The sequence below is a fragment of the Macaca mulatta genome, chromosome 10 (genome assembly GCF_049350105.2).
Source record: "Macaca mulatta isolate MMU2019108-1 chromosome 10, T2T-MMU8v2.0, whole genome shotgun sequence".
In the NCBI taxonomy this organism is placed as follows: Eukaryota; Metazoa; Chordata; class Mammalia; order Primates; family Cercopithecidae; genus Macaca; species Macaca mulatta.
The window spans coordinates 89972501-89997603 of NC_133415.1; the positions used below are offsets into that span (position 1 = coordinate 89972501).

Consider the following 25103-nt stretch of genomic DNA (forward strand, 5'->3'; position numbering starts at 1 on the left):
GCAGGAGAATCACTTGAACCTGGGAGGCGGAGGTTGCAGTGGGCCAAGATCACACCACTGCACTCCAGCCTGGGCAACAGAGCAAGCCTCCATCTCCCTCCCTGTCATATATATATGGACACAGTAAGACTTGCTGCTTTGGCACTACTTGTTTTCTCACTCTACAAGTGAGAGATGCACACAGTCTCACCTGTAGTCAGTAAACCTTGTGCCTGGTACAGGCAGGAACCATTCACACAGGCTGTTTTGCGGAAATCTGAAATCCCAGCCTTGGTATGTTTTACTCTTCCAAGGATGCTGTCACTGTGCTCCATGTATTTCCTCTTGAGAAATATATGGGATTTGGGACAGGGACATAAATATCATCCACCATCTTGACCCAGTTCTGATAGTTCTTGAAGGGAAAGAATGTTTTCCCCTTCCCCATCACAAAGCAGGGTAGTACCTTAGCAAGTTTCTAGGTTCAGTTTTTTGTTGTTGTTGTGGTTGTTAAATCTGAAAAACAATAACATCTGCCCTATCAACATCACAGGTTACCTGGAAGGGTCTTAAGAGAGCAGGTTTGAAATGCTCTGAAAGTAAAAGTCCTACACCTAGTAGAGTGTATTTATTACTGTACCAACTTCTGTTTGCTGTTATGCCCATTACCCTCCTCCTAGGAAAGTCTCTCCTCTCTGATTATCTTACATCACCAAATAAGGAGAACAGAGTCCTCATCATGGCAGCCAGGGTAGTGAAATCCATTGTTCTAACAAGTTGCAGGAGTATCTGGATGGCTGACAGAACGATCTTCTTATCGGTTTCACGCAAGCTGTCTACGATGTACGGCAACAGGCTCTTGATGTCTTCTCTCTGTGTGGCCAAAGGGAGCACATCAGCTTTTCTCCTGATCGCACGTCACCTGGTACCAAAGGGGGTGCTCCCCATCTTTACTTAGCACCTAGTGCTCACTGATTTTTGTTAGGGCTGGCAGATCCAGAAGGGAGAAGAAGGGGATATGATGGCCCTCTCTCAGTACTGGCGGGTCCGATACATAGAGGTGGGGCAGAGCTGCTTTGAGTTGCCTCAAGGGCAAAAGTGGGACCAGGCAGGGAAGGTCTAGGGCTATGGGCTTGGGCTAACTGTAAGGAAGAGCTCTGCTAACAAGGGAAAGTGGAACAGGTAGCTCAGGCCACGGTGAGCTCCCAAACACACAAGGTATCCAAACAGAGGCTCAAAGATCCTGATATGGTTTGGCTCTGTGTCCCCACCTAAATTTCATCTTGAATGATAATTCCCACATGTAGAGGGAGGGACTTGGTGGGAAGTGATTGGCTCATGAGGGTGGCTTCCCCCACGCTGTTCTCATGATAGTGAGGGAGGTCTCAGGAGATCTGATGGTTTTAAAGTGGCAGTTTTGGCTGGGCGCGGAGGCTCATGCCTGTAATCCCAGCACTTTGGGAGGCCAAGGCAGATGAATCACTCGAGATCAGGAGTTCGAGACCATTCTGGCAATATGGCGAAACCCCATCTCTACTAAAAATACAAAAATTAGGCCCAGCGCGGTGGCTCACGCCTGTAATCCCAGCACTCTGGGAAGCCGAGGCGGGTGAATCACCTGAGGTCAGGAGTTGCCTAATCAACATGGCAAAACCCTGTCTCTACTAAAAATACAAAAATTAGCCAGGCATGGTAGCACATACCTGTAATCCCAGGTACTCAGGAGGCTGAGACAGGAGAATTGCTTGAACCCGGCAGACGAAGGTTGCAGTGAGCCGAGATCGCACCACTGCACTCCAGCCTGGGTAACAAGAGCAAAACTCTGTCTCCAAAAAAAAAAAAAAAGCCTGGCACGGTGGTGCGTGCCTGTGGTCCCAGCTACTCAGGAGGCTGAGGCAGGAGAATTGCTTAGCTTGAACTCAGATGGCAGAGGTTGCAGTGAACCGAGATCACACCACTGCACTCCACCCTAGGTGACACAGCGAGACTCGGTCTCAAAAAAAATAAAATAAAATAAAAGTAGCAGTTTCCCCTGCTTTCTGTCTCTCTCCTGCTCTGCCGTTGTGAAGATGTATCTGCTTCCCCTTTGCCTTCTGCCATGATTGTAAGTTTCCTGAGGCCTCCCTAGCCGTGCGGAATTGAGAGTCTAGTAAACCTCCTTTGTTTATAAATTACCCAGTCTCAGGGAGTATCTTTATAGCAGTGTGAAAACAGATCCCCGGGCAGGAATTCAAGCAGAATTTGACTGAGGACTTAAGGGTTCTTCTCATTCTGAAAAGGGATTCTGCTCTTCTGAAACTACTGAAAGCAAGCAGTCTCAGGGTTGTAAAGTTTAAACATACACATGAAAAAGTAAGTAGAATATAAACACAAGTTAGGAAGTCAATTTTTTAAAAAAAGAAAAAGTAAGTAGAATAAAGCAATAGATATTAATGTATCCAATCAACCAGAATTAACATACATTGACATTTGTCATTTTTGCTTCAGAAATACATTTTTTTTTTTTAAGACAGGGTGTCGCTCTGTCATTCAGGCTGGAGTGCAGTGGTGCGATCTTGGCTCACTACAACCTCTGCTTCACGGGTTTAAGCAATTCTCCTGCCTCAGCCTCCCAACTAGCTGGGACTACAGGCATATGCTACCATGGCTAATTTTTGCATTTTTAGTAGAGATGGAGTTTCACTACATTGGCCAGGTTGGTCTCAAACTCCTGACATCAGGTGATCTGCTCGCCTCGGCCTCCCGAAGTGCTGGGATTACAGGCGTGAGCCACTGCACCTGGCCCCAAATATTTTTAAATAAAATATTTGGTGAAGTGGTTCACGCCTGTAATCCCAGCTACTCTGGAGGCTGAGGTAAGAGGACTGGTTAAGGCCAGGAGTTCAAGGCTGCAGTGAGCCATGATCATGTCACTGTACTCTAGCCTGGGCAACAGAGCAGGACCCTGTCTCTAAAAAAAAATTTAAAAAGTAAAAATAGGCCAGGCACAGTGGCTCATGCCTGTAATCCCAGCACTTTGGGAGGCCGAGACGGGCGGATCATGAGGTTGAGACCATCCTGGCTAACACATGAAACCCCATCTCTAGTAAAAAATACAAAAAATTAGCCAGGCATGGTGGCAGGTGCACATCATCCCAGCTACTTGGGAGGCTGAGTCAGGAGAATGGTATGAACCTGAGAGGCAGAGCCTTGCAGTAAGCCAAGATCGCGCCACTGCACTCCAGCCTGGGCGACAGAGCCAGACTCCATCTCAAAAAAATATAAAATAAAATAAAATAAAAATAAATAAACAAATAAATAAAATAGAACTCCATACCACCTGTGGTGGCTCACACCTGTAATCCCAGCACTTTGGAAGGGTGAGGCAGGCAGATCACTTGAGACCAGCCTGGCCAACATGGTGAAACTCTGTCCCTACTAAAACATACAAAAATTAGCCAGGCATAATGGCAGACGCCTGTAATCCCAGGTACTTGGAAAGCTGGGACTTGGAGACTTGGAGAATCGCTTGAACCCAGGAGGCAGAGGTTGCGGTGAGCCAAGATTATGCCAATGCACTCTAGCCTGGGTGACAAAGAGAGTCCCTGTCCCAAAAAAAAAAAAAAAAAAAAAGAAAAGAAAAAGAAAAAGAAAGAAAGAAAAAGAAATAGAACTCCAGTGACAAAACTGAAGCTTCAGAAATTCCTCATGTCTTCTGGCTTAGGCTTAGTTTTCTCATCAGGCCTATGGAAGATGAGCTTTCTTCCAACATGAATGTCAGGGATCTTTTTTTTAAATGACAAGCATCTTGGGAGCATATCAATGGTCTTTTCAATCTACTCCATGGGGCAACATGGTACAAGGCATAAAACAATACCTAAATGCTATCCAGGTTGTGATAATGAGTATACCTCCCATGCAAATTGCACCTATCAACTATTATGAATATATATGATTTGGATTTTTAATTTATTTCATCTAATTCCATTAACTTTTTTTTTCTTTTTTTTTGTGGGACAGAGTTTTGCTCTTGTTGCCCAGGCTGGAGTGCAATGGTGCAATCTCTGTTCACTGCAACCTCCGCTTCCCAGGTTCAAATGATTCTCCTGCCTTAGCCTCCCGAGTAGCTGGGATTATAGGCATGCGCCACCATGCCTGGCTAATTTTTGTATTCTTAGCAGAGATGGGGTTTCTCCATGTTGGTTAGGCTGGTCTTGAACTCTTGACCTCAGGTGATTCACCCGCCTTGGCTCCCAAAGTGTTAGTATTATAGGATTATAGGCGTGAGCCACCGCGTCTGGCCTCTTTTTTTTCTGAGATGGAGTCTTGCTCTGGAGCAAGACTGGAGTGCAGTGGTGCCGTCTCGGCTCACTGCAACCTCCGCCTCCCGGGTTCATGCGATTCTCCTGCCTCAGTCTACTGAGTAGCTGGAATTACAGGCGTGTGCCACCACGCCCGGCTAATTTTTGTATTTTTAGCAGAGACGGGGTTTCACCATGTTGGCCAGGCTAGCCTCAAACTCCTCACCATGTGATCCGCCTGCCACGGCTTCCCAAAGTGCTGTGATTATAGGCGTGAGCCATCGTGCCCGGCCAATTTCATTAGTTTTTAAATAGACACTACTTGCCTATTTCTTAGGCATAAAATTTTAAATGATACAAAAGGACGTGCAGGCAAAAAGACCCTCTCCCACCTACTCCTGTCCCCAGGTTACCCAACTGTCCTCAGCTGTTTTCAGTTTCTTAGGTGCTGTTTTGGGTGATTTATTTGTATCTTAGGAATCAGTGGTCTGGGCCTGGAGCTGTGGCTCACACCTGTAATCCCAATATTTTGGGAGGCTGAGGTAGGCAGATCACTTGAGCCCAGGAGTTTGAGAACAGCCCTGGCAACACAGTGAAACTCTGTCTCTATCAAAATTTTAAAAATCAGCTGGGCATAGTGGCATGCGCCTGTGGTCCTTGCTACTCAGGAGGGTGAGACAGGAGGATCACTTGAGCCCGGGAGGTTGAAGCTGTAGCGTGCAGTGATGGTGTCACTGAACTCCAGCCTGGGCAACAAAGCAAGACCCTATCTCAAAAAAAGAAAAAAAAAAGAAGAAAAGAAAGAAGAGAGAAAGAGAGAATGAGAGAAAGAAAGAAAGAAAGAAAGAAAGAAAGAAAGAAAGAAAGAAGAAAAGAAAGAGAAGGGAAGGAAGAAAGGAAGGAAAGAAAGCAAAGAAAGAAAGAAAGGAAGAAAAAGAGAGAAAGAGAAAGAAAGCAAGAAAGCAAGCAAGAAAGAAAAGAAAAGAAAAGGAAAAGAAAAGAAAAGAAAAGAAAAGAAAAGAAAAGAAAAGAATCCATGGTCTGGGGGCCCCTCCTACCATCTCCTGGTGTCCAACAAGATTATACAGTCCCCTCAGGCCGAGAATTCTAAAGAGATGATTTCCATCTTGTAGCCAGTCTTTAAAGCGGGCAACAGAGTATATGCTGGGCAGTCTCTTGGCCACTGGACTCCGGAGAAGCTGAAAGAACCCAGAGATCAGCCAAAAAAATGATCTTTCTTTCATGTGGGGAACTACCTTCCCACCAATGCTAAAGCATATATTTTCCTTTTAAATCTCTACAATACAGAACATACAGGATATTTATTTACCCTATAGGTACACAAGGAATACTGAATTATGCACGTGTGGAAAGAAGAATTTCGAGAGGCTTCAATCTGAAAATTCTTTCTTTTTTGTGGTTTTTTGTTTTGTTTTTCTGAGATGGAGTCTCACTCTGTTGCCCAGGCTGGAGTGCAGTGGTGTGATCTTGGCTCACTGCAACCTCTGCCTCCTGGGTTCAAGCGATTCTCGTGCCTCAGCCTCCCGAATAGCTGAGATTACAGGAGCCTGTCACCAAGCCCAGCTAATTATTTTGTATTTTTAGTACAGACAGGGTTTCACCATGTTGGCCAGGTTAGTTTTGAACTCCTGAACTCAGGTGATCTGCCTGCTTCAGCCTCCCAAAATGCTGGGATTACAGGCATGAGCCACCGCGCCCAGCCTTGAATCTGAAAATTATTTCTATCTTACTCTTGAAACAGATCCCAACATGTCACTAACTCGAAGTAGCCTAGGAAGGCAGGGATTGCTGCTTCGTAAGCTTCCTGAATCCAGCTTCTAAAGAATAAGTCTTACCTCCACAAAAAACCCTGCAGATGTGAGTTTATGTTTATCATTCCCTCGGTTAAGAAAAGGCACTAATAAGTACATGACCTTCTGTGCAAGGAGCCGATTTCTTTCCAGCAATGCGCTGCAAAACACAACACCAACAGAATGACTCTCAGATATGCTCCCATCCAGAGGGCATTGTCTCAGGGCTGGGGACCCTCTGGAAGTTCTTGCCCAGCTACAGGACAGTATATGGTAGGGCCAGGACCTCTGAAAAATTTGCCTAGCATTATGGATATTTGCCCACCCTCTTATAAGGAGGTTATTCAACCTTAGTTGCTGTGATAACTAGAAGGGAAATAAATACCCAAAACAATGCTGATTTAGAACAGGTGGGTGTATGCATGACAAGGAAGCCTCACTTGGCAAGGAGAAATACTCCCTGAAGATGGCAATCTTTTCCTCCCAGGAGAGCCCATCCTTTATTCTTTTCCATGATGTTGAATTCCTGCAAGCAGCATGTTCTGAGGAGGAGAGTCTTTGTAGCCTGCATGGCAAAGCTAAATCAAACAAAAACAGTGTGGGTGATTTGAGTAGGTCCCTCCAACTGCCCAGCACACAATCACCCCATTCTCACAGAGGAGGGCCATGCATTGACAACTGCTGGACTATAATTCTCTCCTTCCCAGACTGCCCAAAAGACTCTTCTCTTTTTTCTTTTACTTTCTTCTTCTTCTTCTTTTTTTTTTGTTTTGAGACGGAGGCTTGCTCTGTTGCCCAGGCAGGAGTGCAGTGGTGAGATCGTGGCTTGCTGCAACCTCCGCCTCCCTGGTTCAAGCAATTCTCCTGCCTCAGCGTCCTGAGTAGCTGGGATTACAGGCACGCGCCACCACACCCAGCTAATTTTTGTATTTTTAGTAGAGAAGGGGTTTCACCATGTTGGTCAGGCTGGTCTCAAACTCCTGACCTCAGATGATATGCCCATCTCGGCCTCCCAAAGTGTTGGAATTACAGGCATGAGCCACCATGCCCGGCCTACTTTCAAGACTAGTCAAGTGCAGTAGTGAGACCAAAAGAGTCTTAATGCTCTAATAACTTGTAAGGCCCTTTACACAAGATCTCAGCATAAAGAAATCTAACTAGGTCTCATTTCCCCAGGAGTTTAGAAGGAAATCTATGATAAAAGAAATGATCTGGGATGCTAAACAGACACACACTGCTTTTTTTTTTTTAAGTTTTACTGAGATACAATTTACCCCACACAATTTATCTCCACTGTTTTTATTATTTATTTATTTATTGAGACAGGGTCTTGTTCTGTCACCCAAACTGGAGGGCAAGGGTGCCATCGTGGCTCACTGTAGCCTTGAGCTCCTGGGCTCAAGTGATCCTCCTGCCTCAGCATCCAGAGTAGCTGTAATTACAGGCACGTGCCATCTGGCTCCGATAATTTAAGAAAAAAAATTGTTTTGAGACAGGGTCTGGTTCTGTCGCCCAGGTTGGAGTGCAGTGGCGTGATTTCTGCTCACTGCAGTCTCAATCTCCTAGGCTCAAGCAATCTTCCCACCTCAGCCTCCCGAGTAGTTGGGACCACAAGTGTGTGCCAACATGCTTGGCTAATTTTTGTAGAGACAGGGTTTCACCATGTTGCCCAGGCTGGTCCTGAACTCCTGAGCTCAAGTAGTCCTCCTGCCTCAGACTCCCAAAGTGTTGGAATTACACATGTGGGCCACTGCACCCAGCCTAAAAATTTTTTGTAGAGACAGGGTCTTGCCCTGTTGCCTAGGCTGTTCTTAAACTCCTAGCTTCAAATGATCCTCCTGCCTTGGCCTCCCAAAGTGCTGGGATTACAGGAATGAGCCATTGTGCCTGGCCCTCCACTGTCTTTAAAAGCTACTTACTGAACTGTTATCCCATACCTAGCATCAGAGAATCTTAAAGCTGGAAGGAGCCTGAGCAACACAGTGAGACCCCTTCTCTACAAAAAATAAAAATAATTAGCTGGGCATGGTGGCAGGCAACTGTGGTTCAGCTACGCAGGAGGCTGAGGTGGGAGGATCACGTGAACCCAGGATGTTGAGGCTGCAGTGAGCCATGATCATGCCACTGCACTCCAGCCTGGGTGACAGACAGAGACCCTGTCTCAAAAAATAAAACAAAATAATAAATAAAGCTGGAAGGGTCCTTCAAGATCACCTTGCCTGACCTTTTCATTTATAGATAAGGAAACGGAGGCACAGAACAATAGATTTGCTCAGGGTATAGAACTAGTTGAATGGATGAATGAGAACTGCACTAGAACTCAGGTCTACTGACTTAGTCAGGTGTTCTTAAATATGTCACATTATAGTACTTTCTCTGAAAGAAATCCATGTACCATAGCAACACTAAAAAACTTCTTTATTATTATTATTATTTTTTTAGACAGAATCTCGCTCTGTTGCCCAGGCTGGAGTACAATGGTGTGATCTCGGCTCACCGTAGTCTCTGTCTCCCAGGTTCAAGTGATTCTCCTGCCTCAGCCTCCTGAGTAGCTGGGATTACAGGCATGTGCCAGTACACCCCGCTAATTTTTGTATTTTTAGTAGAGACGGGGTTTCACCATGTTGGCCAGGCTGGTCTCAAACTCCTGACCTCAGGTGATCCACCTGCCTCAGCCTCCCAAAGTGCTGGGATTACAGGCATGAGCCACCACACCCGACCAACACCACTAAGAAATTTCTACTGAGACTCTAATGGAACTTAAAAATCTCTCTCCGGCTGGGCGCGGTGGCTCACGCCTGTAATCCCAGCACTTTCGGAGGCCAAGATGGGTGGATCATGAGGTCAGGAGATTGAGACCATCCTGGCTAACAAGGTGAAACCCTGTCTCTACTAAAAATACAAAAATTAGCTGGGCGTGGTGGCGGGCACCTGTACTCCCAGCGACTCAGGAGGCTGAGGCAGGAGAATGGTGTGAACCCGGGAGGCGGAGCTTGCAGTGAGCTGAGGTCGTGCCACTGCGCTCCAGCCTGGGCAACTGAGCAAGACTCCATCTCCAAAAAAAAAAAAAAAAATCACTGCATGGTGCATCAGTTTTGGAGGTAGGTTTAGGCTGTTTTGTTTCCATCTCTACTTGATTTGTTAGGAAAGGGTTAACAAAATACCACATTTGGCTAACCCAGATACAACCCAGATAGCCAAATTTACCTTGTTACCAATAAAACCAAAGATAACCAATGAAAGCTCAGAATGATTCCTGGGCATTTCATCTTGATGGCTCATGAGGATTGAAGGTTATAAGCTCCCCTCCAGTTGGAACTACATCTTGGCTATCCCTGTGTTTACCACAGTGCCCAGTCCTTAGTACGTGTTACTTAATGTCAATGAAATAATGATGGGCAGTACCACAAAGGGGTGACCTCTGAAGACACTTCCTGTTCTGTGTACAGGCCACTTGGGATGTCGACATCAGACATGGTGAGGCCGATGCTATGATGAATCTGGATGAGCAGTGTCATGAGAAGCTGAGGAAAGAGTCGGAATGTAGCTGCTCGAAGCCTGTTTCCCAAAAACACCTCATAAAGGGCATCTGTTGCCTGTGGTGGAAAAGACAGAGCAGAACTAAGCACCTGCCATTTTGAAATACAGAAGTCATGAAGTCATGAAGGAAACTATTAATATATTTGACTACATACAAATATAAAGCCAGGGCAACATTTACCATAAAGTTAGATGACAACAGGCCAGGTGCAGTAGCTCATGCCTGTAATCCCAGCACTGTGGGAGGCCAAGGTGGGTGGATCACCTTAGGTCAGGAGTTTGAGACCAGCTTGGTCAACATAGTGAAACCCCATCTCTACTAAAAATACAGAAAAATTAGCCAGGTGTGGTGGCTCATGCCTGTAATCCCAGCTACTCAGGAGGCAGAGGCAGGAGAATCGCTTAAACCTGAGAGGTGGAGGTTGCAGTGAGCCAAGATTGTGCCATTGCACTCCAGTTTGGGTGACAGAGTGAGACCCCGTCTCAAAAAAAAGAAAAAGAGTTAGATGACAACAACCTGGAGAAGTATTTGTATCAATATATTATTCTTACTATATAAAATGCTCTTACATAGCAGTAAAAAAAAAGTGAAGGCTTATTGGTCAAAGGGTAGGCCGCATACCAGTAGCACTGTCATCACCTGGGAGCTGGTTAAACAGGGAGAATCTCAAGCCCCATCCCAGATCTTCCACATCAGAACCTGCATTTTAATAATATCCCCAAGTGATTGCGGTTTGTGTGCATATTAAATCTGAGAAGGACTGGTGTACAGGAAATGAACAAACAAGTCATAAAAGAAATATAAATGGCCAATTAAAAACATATACAAGGCTAGGTGTGGTGGCTCACGTCTGTAATCTCAGCATTTTGGGAGGCTGAGGCAGGAGGATTGTTTGAGCCCAGGAGTTCGAGACCAGATAGGGCAACATGGGGAATCCCCGTCTCTACCAAAAAATACAAAAATTAACCAGGCATGGTGACACTCTCTTGTATTCCCAGCTACTCAGGGAGGCTGATGTGGGAGGATCGCTTGAACCCAGGAGGAACAGGTCGCAGTGAGCTGAGATCATGCCACTGCAGTCCAGCCTGGGCAACAGAGTGAGACCCTGTCTCGAAAAGAAAAATAACAATAATTGAGAGCACAGAAAGCTGAACCATAAACTGGTCGGGGAGAAAATAAAGTAAAAAGTAAATGTTGATAGTGGAGCAGGCTGTGTGTGTGTGGAGGCAGAAGGTTTATGGGAACGCCGTACTGTCTGCTCAGTTTTTCTGTGAACTTAAAACTGCTCTAAAAAATAAAGTATTTAAAAGGAAAAAATGTATACCAAATAGATACACGAAAAGTTTATATATGTATAAAGACTTCTGGAAAGTTCATTTTTAGGGAGATTGTTACAGATATGAGCTAAGAAAGGTTTTTACACTTTTTAAAAAAAGGATTTTTTTAAAAAAATCCAAAGAATATGTGACAGAGACTATATGGGGCCTACAAAGCTTAAAATACTTACCATCTGGTCTTTTACAGAAAGCTGGCCAACCTCTGCTCAGGGAGATCTGCACTTTCTTTCTTTCTTTTTTTTTTTTTGAGACAGAGTCTCGCGCTGTCACCCAGGCTGGAGTACAGTGGCATGATCTCGGCGCACTGCAACCTCTGCCTCCCGGGCTCAAGTAATTCTCCTGCCTTAATCTCCTGAGTAGCTGGGATTACAGGTGGCCGCCACCATGCCTGGCTAATTTTTGTATTTTAAGTAGAGATGGGGTTGCATCATGTTGGGGTCAGGTTGGTCTCAAACTCCTGACCTCAAGTGATCGGCCCGCCTTGGCCTCCCAAAGTGCTGGAATTACAGGTGAGAGTCACTGTGCCTGGTCTTTTTTTTTTTTTTTTTTTTTTTTCTGAGACGGAGTCTTACTCTGTTGCCCAGGCTGGAGTGTGGTAGCATGCAATCTTGGCTCACTGCAACCTCTGCCTCCCAGGTTCAAGCAATTCTCCTGCCTCAGCCTCTTGAATAGCTGGGATTACAGGTGAGCACCACTATACCCCGCTAATTTTTGTATTTTAGTAGAGATGGGGTTTCACCATATTGGCCAGGCTGGTCTTGAACTCCTGACCTCAGGTGATCTACCTGCCTTGGTCTCCCAAAGTGTTGGGATTATAGGTGTGAGCCACTGCATCTGGTCTGCACTTTGTTTTATACAGTTCTACAATATTTGAAGTTTTTTTCCCACAAGTTTGCATTGTTCTTTAACTATGATGATACATATTTTTTAGAATATGAGGGAAGGAATGTTTTAAACATATTAAACCAGGGATGTTTCCAAGGGACAGATGACAGTCATGGGTTCTTAATTTCTGTTTCTGGTTGGGCCAACAAAGCCCCTTCCTCATCCCTCTTTTCCGCTTATCACTAGAGACAGAAATTAAACACCATGGCTTCAGGCTGTCAAAAGCCTAAAACAAAACCAAACAGAATAACAAAAACAAAAAAAGGCAGGTTGGACAAGTTTGTATTAAAGCATTCTGACTCCTTCACTTTCCCCATCTCCCTCCATGTCAATCCCTTGGCAGAAACACTGTAGACTTATAAATGGATGACAGATGCAGGCTTTGAGAGGGACCAAAAGGAACACTCTCCACTGGGGTGTGGGGTCAGTCATCCTGGGAGGGGCTGACATTAGAGGGGCAGAGCTCAAGGGCTTACAGCCACAGCCACATATGCCATCTTCTCCTGCGCGGGCTCATTATGGCATTTCTGCAGCTTCCTCAGGAGCCTCCACAGAATCCAGGTCGTGTTAGGAAGCTCCACTGCCAGCATTCTCCACACCTCAGCCAGGTGCCTGGAAATCCCAAAGAGCAAGAGGGTTCAGGAGAAAGGCTGATTCCAATGCAATCTACAAGAAGTTCTCCTCTCTACTCAGTTCTTCAGGGTGTCAAAAGACTGATTTTGATTTCATAACAGTAACTCCCCAGGTTTTTTTGATTACTTCTTGTGAGACGCTGTCCCCTACCAAAAAACAAACAAACAAACAAAAAAAGTGGTTGTATCCATTATTTGCCAACAAGCAGAGTAGGATTCCTATTGCTCCGTATTTTCTTTTATTTACTTATTTATTTTTTAAAATTTTATTATTCTTATTATTTTGACATGGAGTCTTGCAGTGTCACTCAGGCTGGAGTCAGTGGCACAATCTCATCTCACTGCAACCTCTGTTTCCTGGGTTCAGTCAATTCCCTTGCTTCAGTCTCCCGAGTAGCTGGGATTACAGGTACCTGCCACCAGCCCGGCTAATTTTTGTATTTTTAGTAGAGCTAAGGTGCCGCCATGTTGGCCAGGCTGGTCTCAAACTCCTGACCTCAAGTGATCTGCCCACCCTGGCCTCCCAAAGTGCTGGGATTACAGGCTGAGCCACTGCACCCAGCCAATTTTTTAAGTTTTAATTTAAGTTCCACTTTAAGTTCAGGGATACATGTGCAGAATGTGCAGGTTTGTTACATAGGTATCCATGTGCCATGGTGGTTTGCTATACCCATCAACCCGTCATCTAGGTGTTAAGCCCACACGTGTTAGGTATTTGTCCTGATGGTCTCCCTCCCCTTGCCCCCCACCCCCAAACCCGCCAGGTTTTATCGAATCGAGTTCCCATTGCCTCAGCATGGACTTCAAGGCCATTCATAACCTGGTCCTGACTTAACTTTTCAGCCCCACCACTTCCCCATCACACACTCTGTGCTCAAACCATCCAGACCATTCAGACCATTCACCTTTACCTAATGAAACTCAACTTTGAAAACCCTATACCTTTGCTTATGTCACTATCTTTTTTTTTTTAATTTTTTTTTTTAAGACAGGGTCTCACTCTGTCACCTGGGCTGGAGTGCAGTGGTGCCATACACAGCTCACTGCAGCCTTGAACTCCTGGGCTCAAGCAATCCTCCTGCCTCAGCCACCTGAATAGCTGGGACCACAAGCATGTGCCACCATACCTGGCTAATTTTTAAATTTGTTTTTGTAGAGACGGGGTCTCGCCATGTTGCCCAGACTGGTCTTCAACTCCTGGGCTCAAGCGATCCACCCGCCTCAGCCTCCCAAAGTGCTGGGATTATAGGCATGAGCCACCGTACCCGATCCTTATGTCACTTTCTTAAACTGGAAGACCCTTTCCAAAACTCTTCTCTGCCCATCAAAATCCTTCAAGGTCCAGCTCCAGCATCACGTCTCCTAGGAATCCTTGTTTGCTTCTTCACCATGTCTTTCATAAGAGTTCTCATAGCACTTAAAAAATTTCTTTTTCTTAGAGGTCGCTTCAATCTTATGTGTGCTATCATCAGTTCTTTATGTGTGTATCTGTTCCCTCTGAAGGAAAGGATTCTTTCTGGCTCTTCCTCTAGGAATTCCTCAGGGACTTGCACAATGCCAGGTTCATAGAAGGCATTATAGACACATGTATTCAATCTGGTCTGTGGTCCTCAAATTTTGGCTAAAGTTAATCTTTGAAATAAAGCTTCGATCTTGCTTAGAAGAGATAGCTTCTAAAGAAAAATAATATGTAATAACTTCTCTGTCATTGATTCAAATGTAGGACCTGAGAGTTACGTAAACATTGTGGAAGAACATTACAGTGGGAAGAAAATTGGGAGTTACTCATGCTTTTAATCCATTCTTGTATTTTCAGAATCTACTTAGGCATCTTTGTATGCTAGAGTAAGTTTTTAAAGTGTGAGCTTTCAGGCCAGATGTGGTGGCCTATAATCCTGTAATCCCAGCACTTTGGGAGGCTGAGATGGGAGGATTGCTTGAGCCCAGGAGTTCAACACCAGCCTGGGAAACATGGCGAAACCCTGTCTCTACAAAAAAAGTAAAATTAGCCAGGTGTGGTGGTATGTGCCTATAGACCCAGCTACTCAGGAGGCTGAGGTGGGAGGATCATTTGAACCCAGGAGGCAGAGACTGAGGTGAGACAAAATCATACCACTGCACTCCAGCCTGCGTGGCAGGGTGAGACTCTGTCTTGGGGGGAAAAAAAAGAAAAGAAAAGAAAAAGAAAGAAAAAAAAGTGTGGTCTTCCAACTGTGAGAATCATCCTAAAACTTGAGGGGCTTAAAGACTATCCCAACATTTCACTCCTCACCTCAGTGATTCTAATTTGTGAATAAAACAAAGTAAGAAGATCCTAAAGAACTTCTAAAGAAAAGGCCAGAAAGGCAATATAGGATGCTGAAAAAGCTCACAGCTGCAGAATGATGAGATGGCAGAATAGGAACATTCATCTGGGATGACATAAAGAAATTCCCATGTTTACTTACCCTCAGTTATTTTCTCTGAATTCCTGAGGGAGTAAATGAAGTGCTTTGAGAAGCTGTTTATTGTGAGAGAAGTGGTACAAAATGCTTTTGGTTGGCCGCACATTTTAAGTGTGCTGAAAATGCTTCTGAATTTAGAAAGTGCACAGCCTTTAAGCCAATGGTTCACGAATTTCAATGCGAGAAACACCTGGAGAGTTTGTTTAAAATATGGGAAAAAATCTTCCCACCTCCAGTGATTCTGATTCTGTAGTTGTGACATGGGTTTTGTTTGCCCATCATTCCTCTGGAAAACTACCTTTTCAAGATCCTTAATAATAATCCTATTTGGTTCGTGTAGTTTGGTGGGAGCTGACTCCAAGCCAGGCTAACCAGAGTCCTGCCCAGGACATCTGTCAGAGCTAAAAAGGAAATGACACACCCTTTCCACTGCAGTTTTGAGCTGATGGTAACCATTTTTGCCACCTTTAGTGCAAGTCCATCTGAGAGATTAATGGAGCCCTGATGAAAGAAACTGAGTCTCGGGATTCAATCCTGACGACAGACCCTTGGACTTTGCTGTAATATAAGCCTATACAATTCCTTAAGGTAGTGTGAGCTCAGTTTCTGCTACTTCCAACCAAGAGTCCTGACTAATATAGTAGGTCTGATGTAGGGTCTCGGAAAATGCTTTTTTTCTTTGAGACAGGGTTTTACTCTGACACTCAGGTTGGAGTGCAGTGGCATGATCATAGCTCACTGCAGTCTCAATTTCCCGGGCTCAGGTAATTCTCCCACCTCAGCCTCCTGAGTATTTGGAACTATAGGGGTGTGCCACCACAACTCGCTAATTTTGCACTTTCTGTAGAGACAGGGTTTCACCATATTGCTCAGGCTGGTCTTGAACTCTTGGGCTCAAGCCATCTACCCATCTCAACCTCCTAAAGTGCTAGGATTACAGGTGTGAGCCACCATACCTTGCCAGAAGATGCATTTTTTTTAAAACAAGCTTCATAGGGGATTCTGAGGCAATGTGTCAGATACTTTAACAAACACTGCACTAGGAGACCAAAGAAGCCTACATCTTTAAGAACAAATATCTTGTTGTAGCGTCCTTACAGAATAGAAAGAGAAACAGCCTCTTGTCTCTTCTGGTGGAATGCTGGGGCAGAGCACTGCACCAGGGTAGTATGAGGGACATATGTTACATACGCACTCTATGACTTCTTTGGTCCTGCATTAGTGAACTGAGTTTCTCAAAGTATTTCAAGTCCCATAGAGAAACAGTCAGTGGTGAAAATGTAGTGTAATTCCTGTGTCAGTAAATGATATCACCATTAACTTGGCCTCCAAAGTCAAAAACTGAGGAGTGGGGAGTTAGCCTGAATGCCTTCTTCCTCCCTGCCATTCCTTTCTGATTCAATCAAGGTCTGCCTACAGATGCTCCTATTTCTTTTTTTCTTTTTCTTTTTTTTTTGAAACAGAGTTTCGCTCTGTTGCCCAGGCTGGAGTGAAGTGGTGCAATCTTGGCTCACTGCAACCTCCGCCTCCTGGGTTCAAGCAATTCTCCTGCCTCAGCCTGCAGAGTAGCTGGGATTACAGGCACACGCCACCAAGCCTGGCTAATTTTTTTACTTTTAGTAGAGACGGGGTTCGCCATGTTGGCCAGAATGATCTGGAACTCCTGACCTCAGGTGATCCACTCGCCTTGGCCACCCAAAGTGCTAGGATTACAGGTGTGAGCCACGGCGTCTGGCCAATGCTCCTGCTTCTTTACTCCCTCCTCCTCTCCATCTCTGGAGCCACTGCCCTAATCAGGACATCATCATCTTTTGCCTGAAAAGGTGCAACTGCTTCAATGCCTGTCCTTCTTCCTGTCTGGCAGAACAGGCTCTAATCCATCTCCACCAGAGTCACACTAAAAATCCACATCTGATGATGTAAGTCCCTTAACTAAAGTTCTTCAGTGGCTTCCCAACTCCCGTAATATCAAGTTCACTATCCCAGTTCTTAGTTGGTCCCAATCTATCGCTACTAACTTCTGACCACTTTTTAAAAGCAGCTTTAGTGACTGGGCATGGTAGCTCACACCTGAAATCCTAGCACTTTGGGAGGCCGAAGCGGGCGGATCACGAGGTCAGGAGATTGAGACCATCCTGGCCAACATGCTTCAGCTCTAGCCATCACATCACTTTCCAGGTGGCAGGAAGAAGAAAGATGATGAGCCCACTCTCTCCCTTTAAGAGTCTTTGTCATAGGTTGCATGTACTACTTCAATTTGCATCCAGAATTTAGACAAATGGTCACACCTATATGCAAAACGTCTAGGAAATAAGAGTATTTCAAATACCCAGCTAAAGTTCAGGGATTCTATTACTATAGAAAATGAAAAAATAATTAGTGAATACTGTCTTAAGTATACAACTCACTGACTTTTAGTAAATTTACAAAGTTGTGCAACCATGATGACAATCCAATTTTAGAACATTTCCATCACTGCAAAAAGATCCCTGGTGTCTGAGCCCTTCTTACTATCCACTTTTCTCTCCAGCCACTTTGATCTGCATCTGGCTTTTAGCGTTCATCAGCTTGGGGGCAGCTCTGCTTTCAGAAATCATTTCCTGACCCTTCGTTTAATTAAGTCCCAACCCAGGGGCTTCCACAGAACTCCCTACTTAGCTTTAGAATACTTATGCATCTACGTGGCTACCAGATGGTGCTGCTTAAGGGCGGGGTGCATGTCCTGTCCATTACTTATAGGGCCTAATAGCACTTTGCACATAGTTGATGCTTTAGGTAGCCTCCTAAGAACAATCACCCCAATCTATATGTAAATCCACTAACACGTGGAGTCCTAACTAGGGAAAGGAAGCCAGGCTGGTGCGAGCAGGGGAAAGAAAAAAGAAAAAGCAGATAAACTGTAAGTCTGCCTTTCTTCATGGTCTAGGACACGGCCCTTCTGCACAATTAACTCACCATCTTCCTCTGCCCAACTATCGCCAGACACCTGCAAATTAGCTCATTGCAACTTGGCATTATCTATACTGCACAAGGCCCTCTTCAACACACAGCATGAACACTATGCTGTAAAATCTCCACCAAGCCTTTGTCTCCTGGCAGTTGGCTTCTCTTTTGCAGGCTGCCCGTTGTCTCTCTGGCACCGTTATTTTCCTACTTTCTCTAATAAATCTGCCTTCCTCTACCCACAGCTGTCTTGGTAAATTCTTTTACCCGAGCGCCACCAGCCCAGTCATTGCTCCCCTGTGACATAATGAACTTCAAGTAAATGATAAAAATATAATCAGAATAACATTTCCTGGCCAGGCGCGGTGGCTCACGCCTGTAATCTCAGCACTTCGGGAGGTCGAGGAGGGCAGATCACGAGGTCAGGAGATCGAGACCACGGTGAAACCCCGTCTCTACTAAAAATATAAAAAATTAGCCGGGCGTGGTGGTGGGCGCCTGTAGTCCCAGTTACTCTGGAGGCTGAGGCAGGAGAATGGCGTGAACCCAGGAGGCGGAGCTTGCAGTGAGCCGAGATCACGCCACTGCACTCCAGTCTGGGCAACACAGCGAGACTCCATCTCAAAAAAATAAATAAATAAATAACATTTCCTGAGTAAAGTCAGTTAAATTTTTAAAAGACTCCATAGTTGGCATATGATCTACAGCAGTTCTCAAAGTCCTCCCAGAGGTAGAACAAATACAAGCAATAGAATAACACTAAAAGTATACTTAAAAAAATTAAATAGGGCAGCACACGGTGGCTCACGTCTGTCACCCTAGCACTTTGGGAGGCTGCGGCAGGTGGATCACTTGAGCCCAGAAGTTTGAGACCAGTCTGGGTAACATCAAGAAACCACAAAAAATAAAAAATGTAGCTGGGCCTAGTGGTGTGAGCCTGTAGTCCCAGTTGCTCCAGTGGCTGAGGTGGGAAGATTCTTTGAGCCTGGAAGGTTGAGGCTGCAGCAAACTATGACTGTGTCACTACATTGCAGCCTGGGTGACAGAGAAAGACTCTGTCTCAAAACAAACAAACAAAAAACAAAACTAAATATATTTAATATTTTGTACTTAGATTTATTTATTTATTTATTTATTTAGAGACAGAGTCTTGCTCTGTCTCCCAGGCTGGAGTGCATTGGCGCGATCTCGGCTCACTGCAACCTCCACCTCCCAGGTTCAAGAGATTCTCCTGCCTCAGCCTCCCAAGTAGCTGGGATTACAGGTGCGCACCACCACACCAGGCTAATTTTTTTTTTTTTTTTTTTTTTTTTGAGACAGAGTCTCACTTAGTCACCCAGGCTGGAGTGCAGTGGCATGATCTCAACTCACTGCAACCTCCGCCTCCCGGGTTGACACCATTCTCCTGTCTCAGCCTCCCTAGTAGCTGGGACTACAGGTGCCCACCACTGCACCCAGCTAATTTTTTTGTGTTTTCACTAGAGACGGGGTTTCACTCTGTTAGCCAGGATGGTCTCGATCTCCTGACCTCGTAATCCGCCCATCTCAGCCTCCCAAAGTGCTGGGATTACAAGCGTGAGCCACTGTGCCTGGCCTAAGTTTTGTATTTTTTTTAGTAGAGATGGGGTTTCACCATGTTGGCCAGGCTGGTCTAGAACTCCTGACCTCCGGTGATCCACCCACTTCAGCCTCTGAAAGATTTATTTTTAAGTAAGAGTTGAGTACAGATAAGCTGTAGCAAGTACCAAACATTTAAGAACAATTTGTTAGAGAAATATACAAAAGCAAGCTCAAAAAAATTTTAAAAAATTTAAAAAGCTTGAGTGTGGTGGTACACACCTGTAGTCTCAGCTACTCAGGCGGCTAAGGTGGGAAGATCACTTGAGCCCAGGAGTTCAAGGCTGCAGTGAGCTATGATTGAGACACCGTCTCTTAAAAAAAAAAAAAAAGTAAGACTGTTACTCTAGGCTGGAGTGCAGTGGCTATTCACAAGTCCAATCATCATGTACTATGGCCCCAAACTCCTGGGCTCAAGTGATTTTCCTGCCTCAGGCTCCTGAGTAGCTGGGACTACAGGTGCGTGCCACCATGCCCAGCTTTAAAAAAAGTCTGCATTAATTTTTTCTCTGGATGGGTAAAAGTATTCCGTTATTCGATTCAGTTCAGTTTAGAGAACATAATAAGCACTACACCAAGATATTATGTGACAGCGATTCACTTAAAAGAATACTTTTCGGCCGGGCGCGGTGGCTCACGCCTGTAATCCCAGCACTTTGGGAGGCCGAGGCGGGCGGATCACAAGGTCAGGAGATCGAGACCATGGTGAAACCCCGTCTCTACTAAAAATACAAAAAATTAGCCAGGCGCGGTTGTGGGCGCCTGTAGTCCCAGCTACTCAGGAGGCTGAGGCAGGAGAATGGCGTGAACCCGGGAGGCGGAGCTTGCAGTGAGCCGAGATCGCGCCACTGCACTCCAGCCTGGGCGACAGAGCGAGACTCCGTCTCAAAAAAAAACAAAACAAAACAAAACAAAAAAAACCACTAATCAAAAATACCATCTTTATACCTACTATGTACCCACAAAAAAATGTACCCACAAAAATAAACAAAAAAATCCATCCTGTTTGATCCTTTCTCTGATTCCAGTCTTCTTTATGTATGCATATTTACTTTTTAAATGTATATATTTATTGCCTTATTTTTAGGCAAAATCATTCTCAAGTGAGTTGCAGACATTATAACACTTTATCCCTAAATAACTTTAGTATCTTATCTCCTAAGAATAAGGACATCCTTCTGTATAACCACAGTATTTCATACCTAAGAAAATTACACTAATTTTTTTTGTTTGTTTGTCTGAGACAGAGTCTCACTCTGTCACCCAGGCTGGAGTGCAGTGGTGTGATCTCGGCTCACTGCAACCTCCTCCTCCTGGGTTCAAGTGATTCTCCTGCCTCAGCCTCCCAAATAGCTGGGATGAGAGCCATCTGCCACCATGCCTGGGTAAATTTTGTATTTTTAGTAAATTTTGTATTTTTTGTATTCACCATGTTGGCCAGGCTGGTCCTGAACTCCTGGCCTTAAGTGATCTGCCCACTTCTACCTCCCAAAGTGCTGGGATTGCAGGTGTCAGCCACTGTGCCTACCCAGAAAATTACACCAATTTAATATTCTAGTATAGAGTCCATATTTAAATTTTCTCCAAGCTTTCTTTTATAGCTTTTGTTTTTGAACCAGGATCCAATCAAGGCCACACAGTGCATTTGGGTATGTTTTTGAGTATCTTTTTATCTAGGACAGTTCCCTCACCACCAGTTTTACTTCCATGATGTTAACTTTTTTGAAGAGTCCAGTTCAATTATCTTACAGAATGTTCTTCATTTGGGATTTGTGGGATTCTTTTCTGATGATTATATATTATATTCTGATTTATATCACCAGCTTTATGTATATCGTGTCTTCTCTACAATAGAATCATTAGATTTTTGAGGGCAACCATCTTTCACAATACCCAGAGCTGTGTCACATACTCCAGTTTAATCCAGAGGCTGTACGGGGTTCTGTTACCTGTTATATGGCACTGGATGACACAGAAGGAAGCTGAGCACTATATCTGTATACTTGGGTCTGGATATAAATAAACTCACGGTATTTATGATTTGTTGGCGGACTCTAGGCTGGCTGATTATGGATAACTGGGCACAGATAACTCCCATAATTTCTGGCACCTGAAGAGGAAAAAGAAATTACTAAGACTGTAATCCTGTAGGACACCGATGGCTATTGAGGATATTGTGGCCATTTCTGAAAGGTCCTAGGGGAGTGACTTTTTCTTAAAGACAGGGTCTTGCTCTGTTGCCCAGCCTGGAATGCAGCGGCACAAACACAGCTCACTGCAGCCTTGAGCCCTTGGCCTCAAATGATCCTCCCACTTCCGCCTCCCGAGTAGGCACACACCACCACACCCAGGTCATTGTTGTATTTTTTGTAGAGACAAGGTCTCTCTACGTTGCCCAGGCTGGTCTCGAACTCCTGGGCTCAAGTGATCCTCCTTCCTTGGCCTCCCAAAGTGCTGGAATTACAGGTAGGAGCCACTGCACCCAACCCCTAGGGGGTGACTTTTAAACAAACTGTTTATTATTTTTTAAAGTTTATAATCAAGATCACTTAAAATATATCTGTATGTGTGTATACATATATAAAGGATTTGGAAGGATTTATAATCAAAGCTGTCAATACTGTATTTTTGAGTGATAGAATATTAGATTTTTTGCTTCTGTATTTTTTCTAATTTTTCCTCAATAATTGATGTATTGATTTTACAACAAGACAAACTAATAAAAGTGTTGCAAGGAAGCTGGGCTTTTTTCCACTGTGACTCTTGAGAATGGCAGTGGAGTCCTTACCTATCTTCCTCCCAGAGATGTCCATCAGGCTCAGGTAAGGGAAACTGGAGCCATTGGGCTTTGGTCCATTTCTCTGCTTGGACCAGTCTTCCTACCCACAGATGCATGGGTTCCTGTCTCTGTGGAAATGTCACCTTCTCAGAGAGGCACACCTCAACCACTTAATATAAAACGGCCATCATCAGCACCAGTAGGCTGGGCACAGTGTCTCATGTCTCATGGCGGTAATCCCAGTACTTTGGGAGGCTGAGGCAGGCGGATCACTTGAGGTCAGGAGTTTGAGACCAGCCTTGCCAACATGGTGAAACCCCATCTCTGCTAAAAATACAAAAAATTAGCTGGGCATCATGGCAGGCACCTGTAATCCCAGCTACTTGGGAGGCTGAGGTGGAAGAATCACAGCAACCTGGGAGGTGGAGGTTGCAGTGAGCCGAGACTGCACCACTGCACTCAAGCTTGAGCAACACAGCAAAATGCTGTCTCCAAAAAAAAAAAATCTGGCTAACACAAGGGTAAATTTACTGAGGTTTTGGGGAAAGATTCTCTTTCCTGAATAAAGACATAAAAAGGAAGGCAACATCTTTCTTCTTCTTGGACATAGTCTACTCTGCTCAGACAGTCCAAAATTGCTCCGACTACCTTATGACCACATGAATAGACAAGGTAGAAGGATGAAGAAACTCCTGGGTCTTTGATAACACCATTAAAACACTGAATTAATCTTGGAAAATACTCTGTGTCCAGACTTGTTATTATGTGAGAGAATAAATCCTTTGGCTAAGCTTCTACCTGCTGGGCTTTTTTGCTGCTAAAAGCACCCAACTGATACAAATGCCCATCTCACCATGCTCGTATAATGTCATTCTTTTTGCATCTTTGCGATTTTAATAGGGTAAAAAAAGGGTGCTTATCATTTGTTGTTGTTGTTTTTAAATTTGTTTTATTTGTTGCTGTTTTTTGAGACAAGATCTCCTTCTGTCGCCCAGGCTGGAATGTAAAGGCATGATCATGGCTCCCTGCAGCCTTGTCTTACTGGGCTCAAGCACTCCTCCTGCCTCAGCTTCCCAAGTAGCTGGCAACACAGGTGTGTGCCACCATGCCTGACTAATTTTTAAAAATTTTTTTGTAGAGATGGGGTCTCACTATGTTGCCCAGGCTGGTCTTGAACTTCTGGGTTCAAGCAATTTGCCTGCCTCAACCTCCCAAACTGCTGGGATTATAAGTGTGAGCCACTACACCCGGCCGGTTCTCATCATTCTTAAATTACTTTTTATTTGTACCCAAGTACAATATGGGAACACAATTTAAAAAGTCCAGTGGCATTTCAAGCTTCTCTCCTCCCTCTTCCTCGGGTCTGTTCTCCAGAGACAAGGGTTCTTTTACCCCTTTCGTCTCTTCCAGCATGTCCTTCTCTATTTCTAAATAACATAACTATATAGTTACTTCTTGATGTTTTAATTTTAGATACATTTAGATAAATTCTCTTAATTTTGATTTCTAAGTCTGCCTCCTTCTAGGGTCACTTATGGCTTTTTATTTACTTTTATTTATTTATTTATTTATTTTGAGGCAGGGTCTCACTCTGTCGCCCAAGCTGGGGGGCAGTGGTGCAATCTCAGCTCACTGCAGCCTCCGCCTCCTGGGTTCAAGCAATTCTCCTGCCTCAGCCATCCAAATAGCAGGTGTGCACCATCATGCCTGGCTAATTTTTGTATTTTAAGTAGAGACAGGGTTTCGCTATGTTGCTGAGGCTGATTTTGAACTCTTGAGCTCAAGCCATCTACCCGCCTTGGGCTCCCAAAGTGCTGGGATTACAGGCATGAGCCACTGCGCCCGACCCCTTACAGCTTTTTAAATCTTGATACCTTTAACCCATCTGGATGAGTATCTAAATTAAAGTATTCTCATATGTGTTAGTTATATCTCCCCAGAAAAACTCTACTCTTATAGAAAATATGGACCACATCTTTTTTTTTTTTTTTTTTTTTTGAGATGGAGTCTCGCTCTGTCGCCCAGGCTGGAGTGCAGTGGTGCGATCTTGGCTCACTGCAACCTCCACCTCCCGGGTTTAAGCGATTCTCCTGCCTCAACCTCCCAAGTACCTGGGACTACAGGCACATGCCACCACGCCCAGCTAATTTTTGTATTTTTAGTAGAGACAGCGTTTCACCGTGTTGGCCAGGATGGTCTTGATTTCTTGACCTCGTGATCCACCCACCTCAGCCTCCCAAAGTGCTGGGATTACAGATGTGAGTCACCGCACCCCGTCATGGACCACATCTTAGATTTAAAAAAAAATCTCCCTCCCTAGTTACATACACAGTGATTGTTTGGTATATGTTTATAGAATGGATATTTGTGACTAAACAGACTAAGGCTTTGACCCTGTATCCACGAGTAGTCATTCTCAGCTGAATAGGACAAGCAGAGACTTCAGTAGCTGCAGAGATGAAGAGGTCCTACTGGCTTTTTGAACCCAGGAAACAGACACTGAAAGTTTACCTTCTCAAATCGGGATTCTGCATTTTTCGCCAAAGTTAGCAGTAATTCTCCTGCTGATCGCTGGATGCAGGGATGATTCAGGTTTTTCAGGGTATCAAATGTAGTCATTATAAACTGGCAGAGCTCATTTGAATCGAGAAAACCTTCAAAGACCTGAAATGATGTAGGAAAATGAATTTCCAAGAAATATGGAAATATAGTATGATAGAAAGTGCCCTGAACAAGGACTCGAGTCTAAGTTAACAATTAGAGAAGTGGACAAAGATGTACAAGGCTGTTTTATTTGAGTCTTGTGGTTTGGTTTTGTTTTTGGAGATAGCATCTTACTCTGTCACCCAGGCAGG

At 44.6% G+C, this 25103-nt stretch overlaps 1 protein-coding gene across 9 annotated transcripts in view; it reads right to left on the reverse strand.

The window, feature by feature from the left end:
* MROH8 (maestro heat like repeat family member 8) overlaps window positions 1–25103 on the reverse strand; it is a 77393-nt gene that overhangs the window by 13294 nt on the left and 38996 nt on the right. For 4 of the 9 annotated variants that reach the window (XR_001447523.3, NM_001193970.2, XM_077948308.1 and 1 more), the window contains 8 exon segments: window positions 24760–24912; window positions 21419–21579; window positions 12310–12445; window positions 9476–9666; window positions 6511–6648; window positions 6116–6230; window positions 5318–5458; window positions 688–852 (listed from right to left, as the gene is read on the reverse strand). Coding sequence is in view for 6 of the 9 variants with exons in the window: in NM_001193970.2 (NP_001180899.1) it covers window positions 688–852; window positions 5318–5458; window positions 6116–6230; window positions 6511–6648; window positions 9476–9666; window positions 12310–12445; window positions 21419–21579; window positions 24760–24912 (1200 nt within the window). In the remaining 3 variants the exon portion in view is untranslated. 9 annotated transcript variants of the gene reach the window in all.